The sequence below is a fragment of the Neovison vison genome, chromosome 1 (assembly GCF_020171115.1).
Source record: "Neovison vison isolate M4711 chromosome 1, ASM_NN_V1, whole genome shotgun sequence".
Lineage (NCBI taxonomy): Eukaryota > Metazoa > Chordata > Mammalia > Carnivora > Mustelidae > Neogale > Neogale vison.
In genome coordinates, this window is record NC_058091.1 from 142,730,027 (window position 1) to 142,752,155 (window position 22,129).

Here is a 22,129-nt window from a genome sequence, read left to right on the forward strand (position 1 = left end):
AAAAGAATGCTGCAGTGAACATTGATACACAAGTTTCTGTATGATCATGTTTTTGTTTCTTTAGGGTTTATACCCAGGAGAGGAGTGGCTGGATCGTAGATTAACTCTGTGTGAATAGCTTATATAGTTAAAGTATTGTATAAGTTATATATTAATAAATATATACTGTACTTAATATGCTATTTTATATTTTAATCAACAGGAAGGCCTGTCGGGGCTGGTTACAGTTTCTCTACATCCTTGCCAACACCTGATATTATCTTTTTAATTTAAATTTGTTTTTATTACACCCATCCTAGTAGATGTGAGGTGGTATCCCACTATGATTTTGATTTGCATTTCCATCCTGACTAATAATGTTGACCATCTTTTCTTGGGGTTATTGGTTACTTATTTATCTTTGGAGACATATCTATATCTTATGCCCAATTTTACTTGGATTGTTTGTCCTTCTATCATTGAATTATAATATTTTTTACATTGTCTCTAATTTTGTGAAGCAAAACTGAGACTAGGATACATTATTTTTGACTTTGTAACTAGGAGATGAACCAACTAATCAAAATAAATTTTGAATTACCTAAATAAATGAAACAAATTTGGAAAGTAAGATTTGGAGTTAGGGGATATTAACTTTAAAAGGTGGTAACATTAATAAACACCACAAATCAAATTCTTGTTAAATTATTTTATCTGTTTAAGATAATTCTTCCTATGTACAAGAGTGTCAAATACCTAAATGCTTCTCACTCAGCAAGTCATTTTCTGTGACAAATGAGTAAGATTTCAAATAGTTTCTTCTTTCCCAAATAGTTCTTTTCTTTAATTTAAAAAAATAAAAAAAAAGATTTATTTGAGAGAGAACACGTGCGTGCGTGTGCGCATGAGCGGGGGTGGGGCGCAGAGGGAGAAGCAGACTCCATGCTGAACATGACTCGATGAGGGGTTCCACGGCAAGGCCCCAGAATCAGGACCTGAGCTAAAGGCAGACGCTTCACCAACTGAACCACCCAGGTGCCCCTCCAACATTCTTTAAGGCGATCTTGTTTCTTCTTTTTGTTATTACTTATTTTTGGTCTCAAATTGGTAACCTGTATTTGTCATTTTTGAAAGCTTAGAATTGCTATTTGGGGAATATTACTTGGGGATATCCATCAGTCAGTTGAATAATTACTGGATGCCTACCAGGTGTACAGCCAGCTCATTCTGTTTCTCTCCGGGGATCTTACTTAGACTTTCTCACGGTGGTGTGGTGTGGACCCTGACACGTCCGAATGGACACTGGCCTTGGAGTACTTGACTCAGTACCTTCAGCTCCACTGTTTCACTCCGAGATCTTTGATGTTCTTCTTTGCACTTGGGCGTCCAGCAAACCTAGGCCTCGTCTGTGGCTTTATCTTTGATCTGGATCTTTCCTGTCTTGGCAGTTTCCTGTGGGCATTTTTCTGTGGATTACCAAATTGGTACTTATTTTGATGTGCTAAGTCTGCAAGGTTAAAATCCAGAGGTAGCTCTTATATTAGAGATGATATGCAGCATGTAATCTATACTTCACTTAAAGGAGATACTTCCGTACTTAGAATTTGTCTTGGAAATTGGCCGTAGGGGTGAATTGGTCATTCCTAGCAGATGACTCAAGTTATTGATTTGTGCTACACAATTGAGGGTTTGTATATCATTCTGAATGAGAACCATATGTTTTGCAAATTTACTAGCGAGGGTTTTTCTTGGTTATGATTTGCTCTTGGCTAAATAGAAGTCTTTTTCAGCATATTACTTTGAAAATATTTGAATGAGGAAGGAAGGAAATTTTCCATAGAATACATGAATTTAAGGTTACAGTTGGACTGGTGGGTCCGGAAAGCCATCCTGGCATTGTCCCTGGCCGAGCTCCTGGCTTGCAGCATCTACTGCCTCCAGTGCTGCCTCTGCCAATGCAGACTCGGGCAGCCCTCTCCCCACAGTCCCCAGACCCCGGCGTGCTTTCTCACTGGCTGCACTGGATCACCGATGAGCCCCACCATGTCGGACATGGTTGTGCACACCAGCTCTCAGTCACCACCAAGGACTTAAGGGACAAGAAGGACGTTGTGTGGGGGGTGGGGGTTGGGAGAGATGTACCTGCTAGTGGGGACACTAATGAGAAAAGTGGGGAGCAGGAGGCCACCAGTGAGGTAGGCCAAGAAGGGGAGGGAGAAGGGGAGAGGGAAGAGGATGGAGATGAAGATGAGGAGGTTGAGGTCGACCTGGGCCAACGGGCAGCAGAAGATGTTGAGGGTGATGATGTCGACACCCGGAAGCGAAGACCAATGAGGATGACTGGACAGCAAAACGGGAAAATTAACCTTTTTTAAAAAAAAAAAAAAAAAAAGGCCCCATGATCCGTTCATGTTCCCCATGCCTGTCTCAGAATCTCAGCATGGTCATGTGTGAGTAGCGAGCCTGCCGCGGACCGTGTCGCCCGCGGACGACACCAGCAGCCCAGCCCCTGCCAGAAGCGCAGCGTGGCCCCGTGGTATTGCCACATGCAAACTGCAGAGGTCCAGCTCTTCTTCTTAAAAGTATTTTAAAAAGGAAAATTTGTATTTTTAATTTATATTTTATATTTTTGCTCATCTTGAGAGGGGTCAGCCATTTTTAGTGACCTCAAATGATCCAACCAGCCTTGGGGCCTTCTCTGACTTGACTTGTGCTGTGACCGTGTTCATTACACTCTCAAAGGAGAGAGAAATAACAACAGCTCTTCCCGCGAGCACTCTGTAGCTCTCTGTGTGCTTACTTCACTGACTCTAAGTAGTTGGTTTTACGAGATGTTAGAAAGGCCAAAGATAAAAAGTTTTTTTTTTCTTTCCTTTTTTTTTGTTTATGCAGTTGCTATTTTATTTTTTTAATAAAAAATTGCTATTTATTTTTTATTGTTTAAGTGTGAAACATGGTTGGTCAACAGTAAACTGGAATTGTATTTTGCTGAGTTCTTAAAAAAAGCAGATACAATTGCATTTTTTAGCAACTCTGTTTCTTTGTATGTAGTGAATTATGAATAGTGACTTTTTTTCCCCCTTACCAAGATAGGGTTTCAATTCACTGTCAGTAGAATGTATCTAATTAACCCAATTTTCAGTTATCCATATGTAGAGATTACTCAAGCCTGTTATAAAGCTCTAGCTTTCCTTTGGCTCTTGCTAGTTTTTTTTTTTTTTTTAAGATTTTGTTTATTTATTTGAGAGCGTGAGCGCGCGTGCGTGCATGAGTGGGGGTTGGTACAGAGGGAGAGGGAGAAGCAGGCTTCCTGCCGAGCAGGGACCCTGATGTGGGACTCAGTCCTAGGACCCCAGGATCATGACCTGAGCAGAAGGCAGATGCTGAACGAATTGAGCCACTCAGACGTTCAGTTCTTTGATGATTCTGTGTTGTCTCACCACAGCTGTAGGGAGGCAGGACACTTGCAGTGGCCTGGACACTTGCATCTCAGCTCATACAGAGGTGGTGGCAGTGGAGGGAAATAGATGTGTTCCTATTATTTTGGAGGTTAAATCCTTTGGGAGCTGTTGGATGTGCTGCAGGGGATGGTGATGGCAGAGGAATGGTTAAAGATGATCTCAGGTCTCTGGTTTCAGCATTTGGGTAGATGTGCTGATCGGGGAGATGGGAAGCCCAGAAGAGGTCATGTCATTTCCCTGCTGGCTCTCAGACACATCCCCCTGACTTCTCTCTGTCCTGCTCTTTACTGCATGGAACTGCCTTTCTCGGTCTTCTCTACCTTTTGGTTTTTGTGGGTAGGACTGGCCAGTGAGAGGCGCTGATGGAAGACTGGAGGATAGGAATGGGGAGAAGGTCATTTTCCTCCCCCTTTCTTTTGTTCCGGGTCATGTCCCAGGACACAGCAGTTTCATTGCTTTGGCCTCCGCTCCTATCAGACAGCCCCTCCCTCTGCAAGCCGAGCCCCGGTTGGGCAGCTCCTGCCGTGTTCTAGCCCCTGCCCATGATGGTGGCTTCTGGGCTCTTAGAATTCCACCTCTTCTGCTGGGTCCCTCCAGCCTTTGGGCTGCTGTGCTTTCCTGCTGTAACTCATCTCAGGGTTGCTTCACCATTCCCTTCTGGTGTCTTAGCTTTTCCATCACCTGTGTAACCACAGTTCTGTATCCTAAAATGTCCAGAGTATTTTCCTAACTAGAATCTGATGAGTGAATGAATACAGGAGTGAAATTTGAGAGTCCAGTTTCGGAAATGATTTCTGTCAAGTTTAGTATTTCTTTGATGCGTTCCATGGAGATGTTAGGGTGCGCGTTGAGTAGTGTGCGCAGTTGGTTGTTTGATCGGGAAGTATACATTTGGGTGTCGTCGCTCAGTGTACTGGTAGTGTTCTAGACCATCGGAACGGTTGGGATCATAAGTGCGCAGGTGAGAAGAGAACCTAGGTCCTCAGGAGCTCTATTTCGTGGAGGGCAGAGGGGGATGGATAAAATAGAGGGACTGGGTGGGGGGTGGCGTGGTAAGAGGAAGCCAGGCGAGTCGCGCTGTTGACACCAGCTGGAAAGGGTGTTGTGCGGCCTTGTGTGGCCGCTGTATCTGACATTGGTACTCGTTCTCTTGGTGAGAGCGGTTTCCAAGAAAGAGTGAGCACTCGAGGGTCTTCACCAAAATGAGGCAGTGGAGTAGGGAATGCGCGGTGACTGAAAGTGGGCACAAAGAGACCGTTCTTTCAGGATGTTTGACTCTAGGGTAGTAGAGAAATGGGAATATAGCAGGAAGATTAAGACAAGGTACAGTTTTGACAATTGCTTTTTTTTTTTTTAAATGCTTACTTTTTGGATAGGTTAAAAAATTAAAAATTATATAAGGAATGAAGTCTTCCTCTAACCTTATCTCTCCTAAGTAAATGTGGTTCCCTTCCCTCCTCCTTGTTGCAGCCATTGCTGTTTATTTCCGATACACATCCAGACACTTTTCATGCAGATGAATGGATGTATTCCGGATTCCCCCTTTTGACCCCCATGGTAGCCTACTGTATGTATTTTGTAGCATCTTGTTCTTCGGGCAGTGGTCCTGGTGACCTCTCTGTATTAGGAATTAGAGGTTATTCATTCTGTTTCTTCTTTGTGAGCGGCTTTATAGCACTCTCTGTTCTGAATGTACAGAAACATCTTCCACCATTCACCTCGTACTATCAAAAAATAATGCTGAATGAATGACCTTGAATGGCCTTGTTCTTGTAAGTGGACTAACTCCTTAGAAGTAGGACTTCTTGGTCAGAGGGTGCACAGGCACCGTTTCAGCTGGTGTGGCCACATTGTGGGTGTGGGCGCGGTGGTAGTTGCCTGCTTCCTCCCAGCTTCGCCAGCACAGGTGATCACGCTTTTGGGATTTTGGTGATCACGCTTTTGGGATTTTGACACTCGAGTGAGTGAAATTTGGTACAGTTGTGTTGTTGTTTTTTTCTCCCTTAGTGCTTTTAACTTTTACTTATTTTAAGAATGGGATTGATCATCTCTTCATGTATACTCAAGAGACACATGTGTTTCTGTTTTACCTGAACTCTGAAGATCATATTCACCGCCCATTTTTTTTTTCCCCTATTAGATTTTGGTCTTCTTAATTTTTGACTTTTACTCATGAGGCCTGAGGGCCTAAAAGCTCCCATGTGGCAGGGACGGCAGCCTGCAGGAGGGGCACGTTGGGGAGGGGTTTGAGGAGGGGGTAGTGACTAGATCATGAAGTGCCCTCACACGTCCATTGGTTCATATATTGGCTCTTAGTTTATAAACCTATCTAACATGTAGACATAGATATCCTGTTGGGGATGCCTTAGGTGGACTGACTTCTGAGCTAATTATGTGTCAGGATCAACAGAGCAATTTAATTTGGAATGAGGATGGGGAGTATTAGCAGTGTTCTTTTCTACATAATAAGTAAAAGGTGTGTCTTGCACTCGGATTTTGATTATGGCCAGCCCTACTTAGCTATGTAATTAGTTTTCAATAGTTATTGGTAGAGTTTTCCACTATTATTTGTCATTTAAAAGGAAAAAAACATGTTCTTTTCCTTTCATACAGTAAACAGAGTTCAAGCTGACCCTTGGCTTCATCTTATTTCTGTGAAACACTCAGCAGGACTGTTCTAAAAGAACAAACTTATTATACAGGTCATCTCCGGGAGTAAGTGCTTCCCCATAGGAGCGCCTGTGTTGTGTTCCACCCAGAAACACACCAGGCAGTCCCCAACACTCCACACGCTCAGGTCCTGCCCTGTTTCCGACTGGGGACTGGAGATAGTTTGTCTCTTTCTTTCATTTCTCCTCTCCCTTCTTCTCCCCTCTTCCTTCCTCCTTTTCCTTCCCCGTTTGATTCTTCCCATCCTCCTACTGCTCCAACCCTAGCTGGCTAAAGGCAGGATATCTCATGGAGATATTTTTAAAAGCTTTTATTTTATTTTTTTTTTTGAGAGAGGAAATGAGCGCATGAGCCTGGTAAGGGTGGGGGAGAGGAAGGACAGAGGGAGAAGGAGCCTGATGTGGGGCTTGATCCCAAGGTCCTGGGATCACGACCGGAGCCAAAGGCAGACGCTTCACCGACTGAGCCACCCAGGTGCTCCCCTCGTGGATCATTTTAATTGCTTTTGTAAAACAGATTTTGCAAACACAGTTACTGCATTCTTTCCATTACACAGTTGCTATGGAGAACAATGAATGGGATGAAGAGGAAAAAAATTAATCATTCTACAGAAATTTATTTTGCCTTTTATTGCTTTTAAGAGATTATTTTTAAATGTGCACCTTAACGGTGCCTTTAAATTCTCTTACTAAAGTATACTATTCTATGAGTTTGTAGTAGGCATCCAGTGATTTGTATCATAAAAATACAACTCTCTGGGCATGATTAAGCATAATGGACATTTAAACTGTTTCGACTTGTCTTCCAAACTTCTGTGGTAAAGAGACTCCCTCAAAATGCTTGCGGGGGTTTAAAACAATCAACATTCCCCCCCTTCATTTTGTTCTAGTGAAATTTTTTTTTTTTAAATTTTTGCATAAGCCTGCTTAACTGCCTTACTTAAATCCACGAATAGGCTCCTCTCCCTGTTTCCTGCTGCCCCTCTAGGTGACTGTGCAGTGGAACAGTTGTGTAAGGTAAACCTTGTGCTCTGAGTAGTGTTGACGCGAACCATGGCCATCTCCTCTGTAATGTGGCCATTATGCGCAAGCATGCAGGGAGACGGGGAGATTGGTCGCTGTGAGAGTCAGCCTGTGCTTTGGAGTAACAATCCTGTGCTCATCATTAATTCTCTCTTTATTTGTATGTCTCCCACGGATTATAGAAGGCCAAGAGCTGACATGTTCAAGATCTTGGAAATTTTGGAAATAGCCAAACAGTTCCTTTTGAAGCCTGATTATTAGCTGTCTTAGAAATATCATGAGGCAGTCTACGGCCATACCACCCTGAACGCGCCCGATCTCGTCTGATCTCGGAAGCTAAGCAGGGTCGGGCCTGGTTAGTACTTGGATGGGAGAAATATCATGAGGCAACCTCAAGGCCATGTAATACTTCTTTATTTTGTTTTTAGATATTGTCTGTATTATTTTTGATCAAGAGGCAAAAAGCCACTAATTAGGCATTCTAATTTCCTTAAGTTTATATTCTCTGGAGTCAGTTTGTCTGGAGTTCTAATCCTGGGCCCCCTACCCCTTGCTGTGTGATTTTAGGCAAGTTACTTTTCTTTTCTAAGTCTTAGATTCCCTGTCTACAATTAGAGTAAAAACGAACCCACCTCAAATTGGGAAGATTAAGGGGAAAAAAGTGAGTATGATCTGTGTGGCTCATTTCTGGATGCATGATACGTACTCAGTAATGCTAGCTGTTGTCATTACTGCTAATCAGATTTTTATTACTTTAGATTTAAAAGCAATTTTTTTGTGTGTATATAAAGAAATAGTTTGGAAAGTCATGCATTTTGATTAAAACAAATAGTTTGTTTTTCTCTCCTCACACTCAAAGTAGGTGGTATGCCAATGACCATCATTTTCTTGGTTCAGTGAGTACAAAAGCTTTTAGCAGTGGGGAAAGAAGTCTCTCAGAAAATGTATATCAGGTCACTGTTTTCATGATGGATCCCAGCAGGGAAATAGCTTCTTATATTCTCACCTTAAAATGAAAGAACACTATTGATTCTAAGCTCTCTGGAAAAGGAAACTTAAAAAAAATTAAAAGGTTTGATCAAAAGCAATACGTACTTTAAGAAATTCAAGCTGTACAGATGGATATAAATGAAATATTCATGTGCCCCTCCTCAGGATTACACTTTATACAGTTATAAAAGGAATGCCCATGCAAGTTTGAAGACAGAAGAGAGAATGAATATGAAAGGTACATGAACAACTCACCCTTCATCTGGCTCCCAAGGGCAAACACCTCAGTGTCATGTATATGCTTCCAGAAGTTTTCTTTCCTTAGAATGGAATTTCCCCCTGTAGAAAACAAATAACAAGATCTCCTGTCTGTACCTTGCTTTCTTTTACCTGATGATTTAACAATGATTATTATAAATCAGCATTTACTGGTATGTCTTGCTTTTTAGACAGCTCAGTAGTATTTTAGCAGTCTCGTAATTAATTGAAACATTTTCCATATAATGGATATGTAGAGTTTCTGGATTTTTTGCTTTGTCAGTAATGTTCACTGAAATTTTAAATATTGATTATTGGTCTCTGTATATGTGTGTATATTTGTATGTGTACATATATGTGTGTCTGTAAATACGCACGTGTGTGGTACAAGTAGCTCTACAAGCAGGTCTTAGAGAAATTCTGATGCACATTTAAATTTTTGAGAGCTTTTCCCACATTGGCATTCCAGAGAGTTTCATGAGTGTAGACTGTTATGAGCAAAATTGCTAGTTTCTCTGTTCCTTTCCTAACACTAAATAATATCATATTTTCTATATTTTCCAGTGCGATAGGAGAATATAAAGTTTTAAAACATTTCATTTTGCATTTAAAAAATTGAGTGAGATCAATGTTTATCATTATAAATTCCTAACAGATCAAAGATCTACATGTAAAACCGTATGTGTATTAGGAGAAAACATTGGCAAACTCCTGAGTAATCTGGGAATTGAGGAAACTTGCTAATTATGACTAAAAATCCAGAAGCAGTAAGAGAAGATATTGTTGAATATGATATCCTGGAAATAAGAATATACAAAGATAGTCTATAAGAAAATGACAAACTGGAAAAAATAATGTAATCTATCATAGACAAAGAATATTTCGTGTGTGTGTGTTTGTATTTATTAGTAATTAAAACTTGAGATAAAAATGACTGTTTGACCCAAGGGAAAAAAAAGGGCAAAAGACATGAACAAATGGAAAACATTAACAAAAATTGCAAACAACCCTGAAATACATGAAACAATGTTCAACTCATTCATAATAAGAGACATGCGTATTAAAACCTCCCTGGATCCAGTTTCTTGGCAGATTGGCCTAAGTACAGAGGTTCGCTAGCACACTCCGTGGGCATTCTCGTGCATAGCTCACAGAAGCGCAAGGTGGCACACTCTTTTGGAGGGGAATTTGGAAGGGTGCTGGGATGACATATGAGTTTATCCTAGGACAACAATCCCACCTTTTGGGACTTGATTCCAAAGGTAGTCTGGGAACAGTGAAGAGCTGTTACTAAGTCAATAGTGTTTCTGATCGGTGTTGGCATCTGAAAACCCAGAAAATATGTTTGTAAGGGAGCAAAACAATAAAGAGTCTGCATTCTTTATTGGCAAACAGCCATATATAGTTCCTCCTTTCTCCCCTTTTGTAGTGTTTGTTTTCTGTGTTACTTAGTAAAGCAGGGCCTTTGAGTGATTGTGGGTTGGCACAGAGATGCAGATATCCTTCTGGAACTTTCAACATATAACATAATTGTTTGTTCCTTTTTCAAATACTTTTTTTCCTCTGGATTTCTGTAGCACCATGTTTTCTATTTTTTTTTTTTTAAATCCTCTTTAAGTGCTGCTCCTTTCCAATACCCTTTTCCCTTCTTTGCAAGATCTTTCTGTCTTCCACTGCTTTCTCTGTCCTCTTTTTTTCCTCCTGTAATTCCTTGTTAGGTGAGCTCATCCATTTCTGTAAATTCAGGTATTTTCTGAAGGGTTTTGACTCTCACATTTGTTTATGCAGCCTGAAAGACTCCCCTGAGCTTCTGTTTCTTTTATACCAAGCCAATCAGTATTTCTAGTTGGATATTTAATAGGGATCTCAGAAAAAGTGTACCCCCTTCCCCCAAGAGCCCTGTTGGTTCTCTTGTCCCCAAATCTGTTTCTTTCTAAACTTTCCTCATTTCAGTAAACAGCGCCACAAACCACTGAGGCTCTGGCCCAGATTCCGTCCATGTGCTTAGGAATCCTGCTTGATGGCTCCTTGTACCATTCCTTTCTCATCTGTCAGTGAACTCTTTTGATTCTGCCTCCAAAATAGGCCCCCATTTGCCTTCTTGCTTTTGCCATCGCAACTTACCATGTTCTTTCACATGTTCCTACTTTTTTTTTTTTTTTTACAGTATGTGGTTATAATTGTTATATTTTATTATTACTGTTATTTTCTTACTGTGCCGAATTTGTAGATGCAACTTTATCACAGATCTGTATGTGCAGGAAAGCCTATAGCATCTTGAGGGTTCACTGTTATCTGTGGTTTCTGGCATCCCCTGGGGGGTCTTGGAATGTGTCCCTGCGGATGCGGTAGGGGCTGGGGGGGGACCACGCACAGAACAGTATTTGATCAAATTGGTGAGAGGAATGAAAGTCTCACTCTGAGGTAAATCATTAACTTTTTCAGGGAAGACAAAGTATATATATATATATATATATTTTTTTTTTTTTTAAGATTTTATTTATTTATTTGACAGACAGAGATCACAAGTAGGCAGAGAGGCAGGCAGAGAGAGAGAGGGGGAAGCAGGCTCCCTGCCGAGCAGAGAGCCCGATGCGGGACTCCATCCCAGGACGCTGGGATCATGACCTGAGCTGAAAGCAGAGGCTTTAACCCACTGGGCCACCCAGGCGCCCTGACAAAGTATATTTTTAATAACTTCTTAGGCTGCAGAATATTCAGTATATGAAAATATCTGTGCCTGAAACACACTGACACAGTCCAAAAGGGAGCAATGAGTTTGCGTATTCAGAAGGAAGGTGAGGCCGGTTCCACTTCAGTTTTTGGAAATTTTAAAATACTCTCAAGTATCGGGGCGCCTGGGTGGCTCAGTGGGTTAAAGCCTCTGCCTTCGGCTCAGGTCATGATCTCGGGGTCCTAGATTGAGCCCCCTGTCAGGCTCTCTGTTCAGTGGACAGTCTGCTGCTTCTTCTCCCTCTCCCTGCCTCTCTGCCTACTTGTGATCTCTGTCTGTCAAATAAACAAATAAAATCTTTAAAAATAAAATAAAATAAAATACTCTCAAGTATTGAATGTAAGGGAAGAAAATGCTTATTTTCTTTATATTTTAAATGAAAAGATACAGTGCAGGGTATACATTTTTATATTTCTCACACATATTTCCACATGCTGTCTAGCGGGCACCTTGTGTCAGGCAGTTAGGGGTTTACGTGACTGCCCATGGCTTCTGTCTGTCTCAGTGCTGTGCGAGTAAGCTGTGATTAAGTGTGATACTGAAATTTCTATTTTATATTTGTTTTTTAATAGAAAATGCATCAGACGCAGATTTATGGCTCCTGAATAGTTGTACTGTAAAAAACCCAGCTGAAGACCACTTTAGAAACTCAATTAAGTAAGTAGAAGTTGTTTTTTTCCTGTTTTTTGTTTGTTTGTTTGTTTTTTAAATATAAGTGAAGGTAAGTTCAGGAAATCCATTTAAAAAAATTCCCTAATATAAATATTTAGTATGTATCAAAAAGAGTAGGAGTTGGACTTGTAAGATTATACTGTTTTGACTTTATCTGATAAAGAATGAAGCTTTATTATGCTTTAATGTAAGAAGTTACATTTTCCTCATTAGGATTTTAGATTTATCCTTTGATGGACGTGAAATTACTGGTCATTCTTACGTTTCACTGAATGAATTTGTTACCATTTACTCGTCTTACTACTGATCAGAGTTTTCCCAGCGTTTTGCTTTTATGAACACTTATGCTTTGAATATTTTTTTTTTTTAAAGATTTTATTTATTTATTTGACAGAGAGAAATCACAAGTAGATGGAGAGGCAGGCAGAGAGAGAGAGAGGAGGAAGCAGGCTCCCTGCTGAGCAGAGAGCCCGATGCGGGACTCGATCCCAGGACTCTGAGATCATGACCTGAGCCGAAGGCAGCGGCTTAACCCACTGAGCCACCCAGGCGCCCCTGCTTTGAATATTTGAATGTGTTTTCTGGTATGCCTGTGCAAGAGTTATTTTAGTTTATGTACCTAAGAGTTGAATTATTGGGTCACAGGCGTGTGTGTGTTCAGAATTTAGTAATGTCAAGCTCCTTCTTGTGGACGGGCATGCCAGTGTTTACTCTGAGTGGTAAGGGATGTGTGGAGTTGTTCTGCTTTCTTGCCAACTCTTCATATGGTCAGACTTCTAAATTTTTGCAGTCTTGTGGTACAGGTGATATCTCACTGTGGTTTTAATTTGCATTTCTGTGACTCCTAATAATGTTGAGCATCTTTTTATATGTTTATTAGCCATTTGGACTTACTTTTTTTGTGAAATGGCTTTTTAAATATTTTTTCCTGTTGAGTTGTCTTTTATTATTTGTGGGATTATTGTATGTTTTCTGTCTACTAATCTTTCTGTGTTATATAGGCTGCAAACATCAGTTGTGACTTGTCTTTTCACTTTCTTTGATGGTATCTTAGGATGAAGAGAAATTCTGGGTTAAAATTTAGTTTTTTCTTTTGAGTCTGTGCTCTTACTATTTAAGAAGATTTTCTCTGTCTTGAAGTTAGGATATTCTCTAGTATTGTCATCTAAATGGCTCATGGTTTTTACTTCTTAGATTTAAATTTGTAATCCATCTAGAGTTAATTTTTGTGGTGTAGTCCCAGGAAGAAGGTCCAATTTTATTTTATTTCCATGTAATCACTGAATTTCTTCAGTATCTTTTCTTGTTTCTTAAAAATCCATTCTTTTCCCTTTTTTCTGAGTATTGCCCATTCTGTCATGTTGAGTGTCCGTAGATGTTTGGGTCTGTCCCTGGACTCTCTCTTTGGTTCTGTTGACCTCTTTCTTTATTCTGGCATGATTCTACACAGTCAGTGATTAATACAGATTCATACTAAGCCAAAATATTTGGTAGATATCAAGAGTGTCTTGGCTTTTCTCGGTCCTTTGTCCTTCTATATAAATTTAATACCAGGTTTGAAGTTCAAGGAAAATACTCTTGTGATTCTGATTGTCATTAGAGAGACTGTCTTGATGACTTTGAGGGGAGAATTGGCATCTTTCTACATTTTGAGTGTTCCAGTTCATGAATAAGGTATTTAGGTCTCCTTTGACCCTCCAGAAGTATGTAATTTCTTCCTCTAGCATCTGTACATGTTTCAGATCTTTTCTCCTAACAATGTAGGGACAGCTGCATTGTCCCAGTACCATTATTATTGTTATTTTAAAATCTGTCCATTCTCCTTTTACCTGTGCAGTAATTTTTTTTTTGTTGTTACACTACTATACAAAGTAATTAAAAGAAATATCATTTTCTAGCCGTGTTTGCTCCCCAGGTCTCTTGGGATTGATTCCTGGGGCAGTGCGAAGGATGCTTGGGTGCAGGGGTGAGCGTAGATCAGGAGCCCGTGGCTGGCGAGAGCTGGGCTAGTGCAGGGGCTGTTGGCCTCATCTCCCGGAGAGGCACTTGGATTTGGAAGAAAGGAGTTGACTAAAGAAGGAAGAATTCTTTCTATTTTCAACATTGTCGAGTATGGCTCCGAGACCGGCGGCTTGAATGCAGGGGGAGTGCCCAATGGGGAGGGCAGTTGGAGGGAAGACGTGTTTTGGTTTCGGACAGGCCGTTATTTGAAGCCACAGCTAAGTACTCCGGTAAAGTGATGGTCCTGTTTGATCCTTATCGAGTCCTTCTGAGTGCTGGGTGCGTCCGAAATGCTGTCCTTAATTGGGCATCACCCAGTGCAATTCTTGCAGTCTGTCCCTGACTTAAAGGTGCCAGTTTTATTCTGCTTCTACAGACGAAACGTCTCTTTTCCAGAGGAAGTTCTCTAAGGCTAGTCATAAAGGCAGGAGTGGGGACTTTTAGCCTAGGCAGCCCAGAGTCACTGTGTTTAACCATTTTATTGCTGTGCTTCCCAGGAAAAGCTGTCAGGTAAGCCGTTACCAGAGAGCAGGACTGAGAGATAAGGATTTTATATTTTTTTGCATAGAAGTGCTAGCTGAATGGGATGGCTTCCTCAAGTCAGAAACTACAGAAGGAACGGAGAAGAGTTCTTCCTGGCACTGTGGTGGGAAGCCGAAGAGCTGGAGGTGATGCGGGGTGGGCACAGGGGAGTTGAGTTGTGGTCAGAAGGAGGAGTGTAGGAGGAGTGACAGCGAGCCGCAAATGACGATTCCCAGATGCTGCTCGTTTGGAAAGAATGCTTTTCATTTCCCGCGAAGTCTGTCATGTCCCCGGGTTATCTACTCTTTCCCTCAGAGAAAGGTAAATAAGATGTAAAGATATTTTGGTGCTGCTGATACCCCCTCAGTACAGAATCCAGAGAATTTAGTTTCTCGGATTCTCCATTTTGTAATGTAACTAATGGCTGTGCTGCTAGACTGTTTCTAAAAGTTTATTTAGAACCTCAAATATGGCTTGTGTCAGTGGGTTTTGTTATGTACATGAACCAGATAGTGAATGTGGTTCTCAGTAATGACTCGGTGTTTGAATGACTCGGTGAAGTAATCCCGTAAGAGAGCTGTCATTTGAACCACTGGAGAGCCGGTGCCGGCCAGCATAGGTTCCTTTAATGCGCTCATCTGCTTGATTGAAAGAAAGTGTAAAAACAGGGTTACAGAAGATTAAATTTTTTTTTTAATGGTTTTGAAGGCTTTTGATAATCACAACTAGTTCTTGTTAACAGAACACCTATGTTAGCATTTGCTTTGTTTCCAGAATAAGTATAATCTGCTAAAAGACACAATAACAATTAGCACTGAGAAAATGTCAAACTCAAGGGACATGTGTACATTTAGGGACGTTCAGTGATAGATGACCTACTCTTGTCAAGCTTTTCCCTTCATTCTGAAGCCTTCTTCCTGGTCATCACCATCCCCTAACAAAGGAAAACGAAGATGGATACTTTGTAAACTCTCACGTACCGTATGTTACACTGTATCCTTTCCCTTCAGCCTCCTCTCTCACCTGGGTTCTTTTTATCCTAGTGAGAGGACACTGAATTTCTAGGAGAGTCTGATGTAGTGAGACAACACTGAAATTCTAGGAGAGTCTGATGGACTATTTCCCTTCTCCTTGTTCTGTTTAATCCCTTAAGCTCAAATTTAGAGATTCACAAAGGTGAGCCTAGATCTTGCACAAATAATGATGGCGTCACTTTGCCACTCATTTCCTGAGTGTCATCATTTCTGACCTTCTGCCTTTGTGTCTCTTCCAGTGTATGTGTGGTATTTAATAGTTTGTCTTTAATCACTTATCATCTCATTTTTCTCTCTGTTGATCCACCAGCCAGTCAGCCATCTCATTTTAACAGGAACGAAGAAAGATAACTTTAAGGGATTTACCCTCTTTCGTGTGATTGATACCATTGGTATTAAGATTCTTGAATCATTCCTCTCCTTGATTCAGATCCATGAATTGTGTAATCCAGACAAGGTAGCCATGGACTGATTCCCATGCCCCTCCACCTCCCTCCCTGCCCCCCCCCCGACCCCGGTGGTGGTGGTGGTCAGACTTCACGCTGTGTATTGTGGGGAGTTTTATTTAAGGCTGGCCAAAGAGAATATTGGCTTAAAATTACTTGGAAGACTTCATTTTATAACTAGTGCTGATGATAAAATATTCCGTCTTTAAATAATTCCCTAATCTAGGCAAAGTAGCATACCGGATAGGAAAATGGCTGTCTGTATTTGTCTGTAGGCTGGGCTGCTCAGTGCTTTATACTGGCTCTCTTCTAGTTGATCAGATTATGAGGGTTTTTACAGTGTTTGTGTTACTAGTGTTCAGATTGATAAGGAGGAGTGTTAGTAGTGAAAATGGAGTTGAGTGATTTTTGGGGGGGAGGGGCTGCCTTTTGAACTTTGAAATCTTAGATGTTGTTGCCTTCAGTAGTTTTGAAAAAAGTCGCTAATGAGCCCCATATTTTGTGATGGCAGCCTGTTGGATGTATACTCTTTCTTCTTGAGCCTTTGCTAGTTGCCCTGTCCTTGTTTTATTCATTACACCAATTTGATTTAGACAATATGGCCTTTAACTTGAGGGGCTCTTGAATAAATGAAAAAGATCAAAAGTTTCAAAAAAATAAAATTTGCTCTTAATGAGAGTATCAAATAAGAAAACTCCCTTGGTTAATGCTTTATAGAAATGTGGGATCTTTTCTGTGCCACCTAAAGGAGGTCATTCAGAGGCTGGTAAAAATAAACACATCTTGTGTGTTCTATATAAATGACAGAAAGAATAGCCAGCTTGCTTTGATCATGGACTGTCAACCTCTCTTTGACCTTGGGCGTTATTAACCCAAACGGGCAGTGTGGTTTAGCCATGCTGATAGTGGGTAGACAAGAATCACTAGTTCTTTGAACCACCTTTGCTATAGAAACAAATGGTAATGTTAAAGGGATGGTTTAGACATCTGAGTGAAATTACTCGAAGGAACAGTTAGGATATAAGGAGGAGTGAACAAAGAGGAAAAGTTTGTGTTGAGATAGAGTGTTGACTTTGAGTAACATCTTTTGGGTGTAGGATGTTCTGTTGACAGAACATAGAAGTTAATGGACGGTCATTCTTATTATGAAATGATTTTTTTGCTTTACCTAGATTTAACCTGGAGTTCTTTATTGTGATAGTATTCTTTCAGACTGGATTTGTGAAATGTTTTAAACCTAATTTAGGAAGAACAGACAAGTGCTTGGCCTTTCAGTTAGTAATTATCCAGCTTATAAGGAAATAAAAAACTTGACTGATTCTGTTGTTAACCTAGATTCTTTAGCAATCAGTTATCTTTTTCCTTTTCTAATAAAAATAATTGGCACTGAAAGACAAAAGTAACAGTAGGCTTTAGTTTGGGCCTTTTGCAAAACACAGGTCAGGTGACACAAGTTGTTCTGTTAAACTAGTTTTTTATACTGTACATTGTGGAATTTTTTTTTTTTTCTTTTTAACTTAGATGTTTTAGTTCTGGCTTCTCTAGTTGTATGAGATGCCTTTGGTTCATTGTGTATTTTAGGTCCTTGTTTAAACTGTCCGTGGCAGCCACCGGAGGCCCTGTGTGATCTTACCACTCACAGCCTCGTGGCTTCAGTCTTCCCTGCTCGCCAGAAAGTTTCCCTCCGTATGGAATGTTAGTTTGGAGTTTTGGACCATTGGGCTGAGTATGTGTCATAGACCAGGTGTGGGTCTCTGAACAGCGCTGTGCTGACAGGAGTTTACATTTCCTCCTGTCATTTTCCCCCTCATCTCCTTCACTTGTGTAGATACTGTCTGTGTGCTGATCACTTGCACATTTCTGTTTCCAACCCTTATCTCCCCATCCAAGATCAGACCTGTGCCTCCCACTGCTTCCCGGCCTTCTCTATTCAGATGAGTCCCAGACACATCTGGTTATCGCTCGGAACCTTTTCCCCAGCTGCTGTGTCCCCTCCTGTTGCCTGTCCTGTTTGCTTGCACTGTCCACTTTTAGATAGTCTCTGAGTTTTCTTTGATTCCCTTGCTTCTAAAATATCTTTTCCTGGGACACCTCGGTAGCTCAGTAGGTTAAGCATCTGCCTTTGGCTCAGGTCATGATCCATCCCAGGGTTCTGGGATCAGTCCCCACATTGGGCTCCTTGCTCAGCGGGGGGCTCGCTTCTCCCTCTGCCTGCTGCTCCCCCTGCTTGTGCTCTCTCTCTCTCTGACAAATAAATAAATAAAATCTTTTTAAAAAAATTACCTTTTCCTTCTCCTTCTGAGCCTTCTACTTCCTCCTTTTTCTCGTTTGATGTTAATTAGCGTTATGGTCCTTACGTGGTAGTAATTGTTCTCTGGGAATTTGCAGTGAACCTCTGTTTTCTCATGTTTCCTCAGAGTGCCATGAACTAGACACACATCTGGCGGGAGCCCTTTCCGTGCGTGCCTGTTGTTCCCACTGTCGTTACGGGTCCTTGCTATCTCTTGCTCTTTGTTTCACAGCAGAACTCCGGCTAGTTCTCTGCTGCTTTTCTGCCAGTCTGTGCTCTGCCTTCCTTCACACCCTGGGCTGGGTCCTTCCCAGCCCGGGGAGGAAGATTAAATCTCTTAGTTTAACAAGGTCTCTGTACAAAATCTCTTTTTCACCTCCCTCTCTAACTTGTTTTCCTGCCACTCCTTCACAGAATTCTACTTCTCCCCGACATGATAGGATTTCGTGTTTGCGTATGGTCTTCCTTTCCCCTGGAATAGGCTCCCCTTTCTCCCAGATGCAGGCCTGTATGCCCGTGTGTGCCCTTACACACACACACACACACACACACACACACACACACACACAGAGTCCTGCCTGGCAACCTGTTCAGCTTTTGGAACTCATATCAAAAGTAATATCATCTGTAAGGTCATCTTCCTTCTAATTCCCACCCTTTACCTCCAAGGTCCACAGAGTTAATCATCCTCTATTCTCTGCTACTTCTTGATCCCATACAAACATCTGTTGTTGAATATTACATTTTATTGTCCGTTTACATATTTGGCCTTCTACTAGACTGTGAGTTTTGAGGTCAGGTTACTGACCTCAGGATAATTCTTTTTTATGGAGTTTTTGACCCTCTGATCTTCCTTTTCTTGGGAAACAGAAATCATTAATAGACTGCTTGTCAACTCTTCTAAGAATAGTCCCCCAAGGCCCTTGTGAATCCCTTGTTGGAGACAGCCTGTGTATTTGCAAAGAGGAGAGACAGAATTCTGATTTTCAGATATCATATTAAAGGAGCCTCTTTTTAAGAAATCATGCTCTTTTCTTTTTATATTTTACTTATAAACTAGGAAGAAACCTGACCCTTGTCTTAAATGAGGTAAGAAACTTGTGTTTATCATCGTTAGCCTGCATTTTCTTTCTAGAGGGAAGTAGTAAAGGGTGTCAGAAATCTTTTTTTTTTTTTTTTTCCTTTCAAGTTTTTGTTTAAAGTCCTGTTAGTTAACATTTTATGTAATACTAGTTTCAGGAGTAGAATTTAGAGATTCATCACTTACCTACAACACCTAGTTCTCATCACAAGTGCCCTCCTTAATCTCTTATCACACATTTAATCCATCCCCCTGTCTACCTCCCCTCCAGCAACCCTCAGTTTGTTCTCTGTAGTTAAGAGTCTTAGTTTTATGGTTTGCTTTTCTCCCCCCACCCCACCAAATTCCATAATGAGTGGAGTCATATGGTATTTGTCTTTCTCTGACTTAATTTGGTCAGTGTAATGTAGTCTAGCTCCATCCATAGCAGTGCAAATGGCAAGATTGTGTTCTTTTTGACAGTTGAGTAATATTCCATTTTATGTATGTATACACACACACACAGACACACACACACACCCCACATCGTCTTTACCCATTCATCATTTGGGCTTTTTGCATAATTTGGCTTTTGTTGCTGTTCTGTGAACATCAGGATGCATGTATCCCTTTGAATCAATAGTTTTGTATCCTTTGGGTAAATACCCAGTTGGGCCATTGCTGGATTGTAGGGTAGGAATTCTTGTCACTTCTTGGCCTGGTCACTTGGTCAAGCTGGCAGAAGTCCAGCTGTGAATGGCAAGACCTTGTTCTCCCTGACAAATGAACTGGGCCAGCTTTAGAACCTTAGCCCTTGGCTCAATTGAAGCATCTCATCTGGAGTCAGAGGAGAAGAAAAAGTTGTAGATTAAAACCTGGTAGGGTTTGGCTTTGAATTTGACAAGCAACTAATTACTCAACAGATGTTCATAGGGTCAGATTGAACTGATTCTTCCTTTTTGGGGAAGAGAGTTTAGCCTCATTCTATCTATGCATCAGTGTGTCATTGTGAGTGTACTGTTCTGTGTTAGGTACGTTACACATAATGTAGCTATGTTAGTATCGTACATTTATTTTACATTTGAGTATCAAATTGTTTAGTATCACAGAATGAGCAAAAAACATCAGATAAGCCATCAAATTAAAAAAAAATCAACATGGCTATTGCAGGGGAGGAAGCAGAAGCATTCTTAAGGTGAACTTGAGAAAGGACGTTGTGAGGGAGTCACACAGTAAGATCTCTGTGGACAGTAATATTGTTCAAGACCACATTTCTCTGGAGAAGTTGTTTAGACGTTAGGTCTTATCGTCATGCCATGTGTGATTCGTATTATTCAAGCCTTAAGTCATGGTTCTGTTTAGTCTGTTTTCTGTTGTTGCAAGGACTTTATATGTTTTTCTCCCCATCAGCTAGTCTGGGGTAAATAATGATGTTGGAACAACATGCTTTCCGGAAACCTAAATGAAGAGCTCTCTGTTGATCCCTAAAATGAAGGGTAAGAGTCATATAGGTTAGAGCAGATTTTGGCTCATTCCTTATTACAGGCTTTAGGTTGCTCGTCCCCTAGCCAAGGAAAAACACAGAGATGAAGGGGAAAACAGGGAGATTATTATGTATTGTATCCCAGGGAGAAATGTGATAGCAAATAAAGGAGAAAGTGTATTTTGGGGTTGAACTTCTGGTTGACTTAAGCAAAACCAAAGGAGGGAATGGTTAAATTCACAGTTGAAGGATTAGTAACTTATTTTGCAAATCAGAAGGAGAAAAAGCAGTTCAGATGTAGTAAACCATTTCAAAATGCAAAACCAAGTTTTGCAGTTATCTAAAATCTTTTTGGTGAATAGTATTTTGCATATTTCATGATTACTGTTACATCAACAGTCACTTTGTTTTTGCCATTTTAAGCAAGAGAGTAAGTGAAAGAGGTCAGTGTATTATGTACCAGCAACAGCTGGCTGATAGCATTGAATACTTACGTAATTAAATATATGTGTTGGCTGTTGTCCTAACAGCTCTGTAGGTGGAGGCCCAGGAAAGCATGCAGAAACTTGCTTTAGCGGGATTAAAGAAGAAATCAACATGATCTGAGCCGGTGCTTTCAGCCAAGAGTGATTTCCTATTGTTTTGGTTTCAAAGACATTCTACTTATTCTTGGTGTGTGTGTTTAGACAACAGAGAAAAAGACTCTTGTGTTTTTTTCCTCCCCATATTGTATGCTTTAAGTGTAAGAAACATAATCTTTCTTAATTTTTAGTCACTCAGTGGTATTGTTTAATAACTTGTAATAAATGAAATAAAAAACCATCTGACCTTTAAACCTATAGTACATGATACCAGGATCGTTATGTGTTAACTGTTTCTGTTCCTTGCGGAGGGTTTGCACTTAGGTGTCCTCTGGGCCAGTTTAAAGGGTTGCTTCGATCTTAGACCACGTTAAGGCATGGCTGTCTGTGATCATGGAAAACTGGGTCATGTGGCTGTGCAGAATAAACAGAATGCACAGGTAAAATGCGACTGCACTTTTCAGCTGATAGCCTCATCTGTGGAGGCAAATCCTATTCAGAGTACCCTATGATTATTTCTATTCCTGTTTTTATAGCTCAAGAGCTGAGGCCAATCCTTAAGGCACCTTTGAATACAGGCTTTGATGACCAGAGAGCACCTTTGTGGGTTTTAGAAAAAGATGCCAGGCCTTGTAGACACAACCCCACATGGCTATGGATGGCTGCCCTATATAGGTAATTCTGTATTGAACCATCTCTTCCTGTGTCTGTACCTCATGTCAGGGTGGCTGCCCCTCAGGAACTCGCTCTGGTAACGGTGCTTGACCGTGAGAGTTGAACAAATGAAAGAACCGGGTCATGCGTTTGCTTTCTTTCTCTGTTTATCCCTTTGACCCCACTCTCCCCTGCCTCTGTCAGAACAGGTATCTTCCTCTCTAGCTTGTCATAGAACTTCTGTATCCCTGTTTTCTGATAGATTGCATCAT

General features: G+C 40.9%; 1 protein-coding gene and 1 pseudogene across 3 annotated transcripts in view; both read left to right on the top strand.

Annotated features, from left to right (window-relative positions):
• CDKAL1 (CDK5 regulatory subunit associated protein 1 like 1) overlaps positions 1-22,129 on the top strand; it is a 633,148-nt gene that overhangs the window by 91,490 nt on the left and 519,529 nt on the right. For all 3 annotated transcript variants that reach the window (XM_044259756.1, XM_044259746.1, XM_044259765.1), the window contains one exon: positions 11,687-11,771. In XM_044259756.1, coding sequence (XP_044115691.1) covers positions 11,687-11,771 — 85 coding nt within the window. The remainder of the gene's footprint in view (positions 1-11,686; positions 11,772-22,129) is intronic.
• On the top strand, positions 2,023-2,797 carry LOC122913168 (annotated as a pseudogene).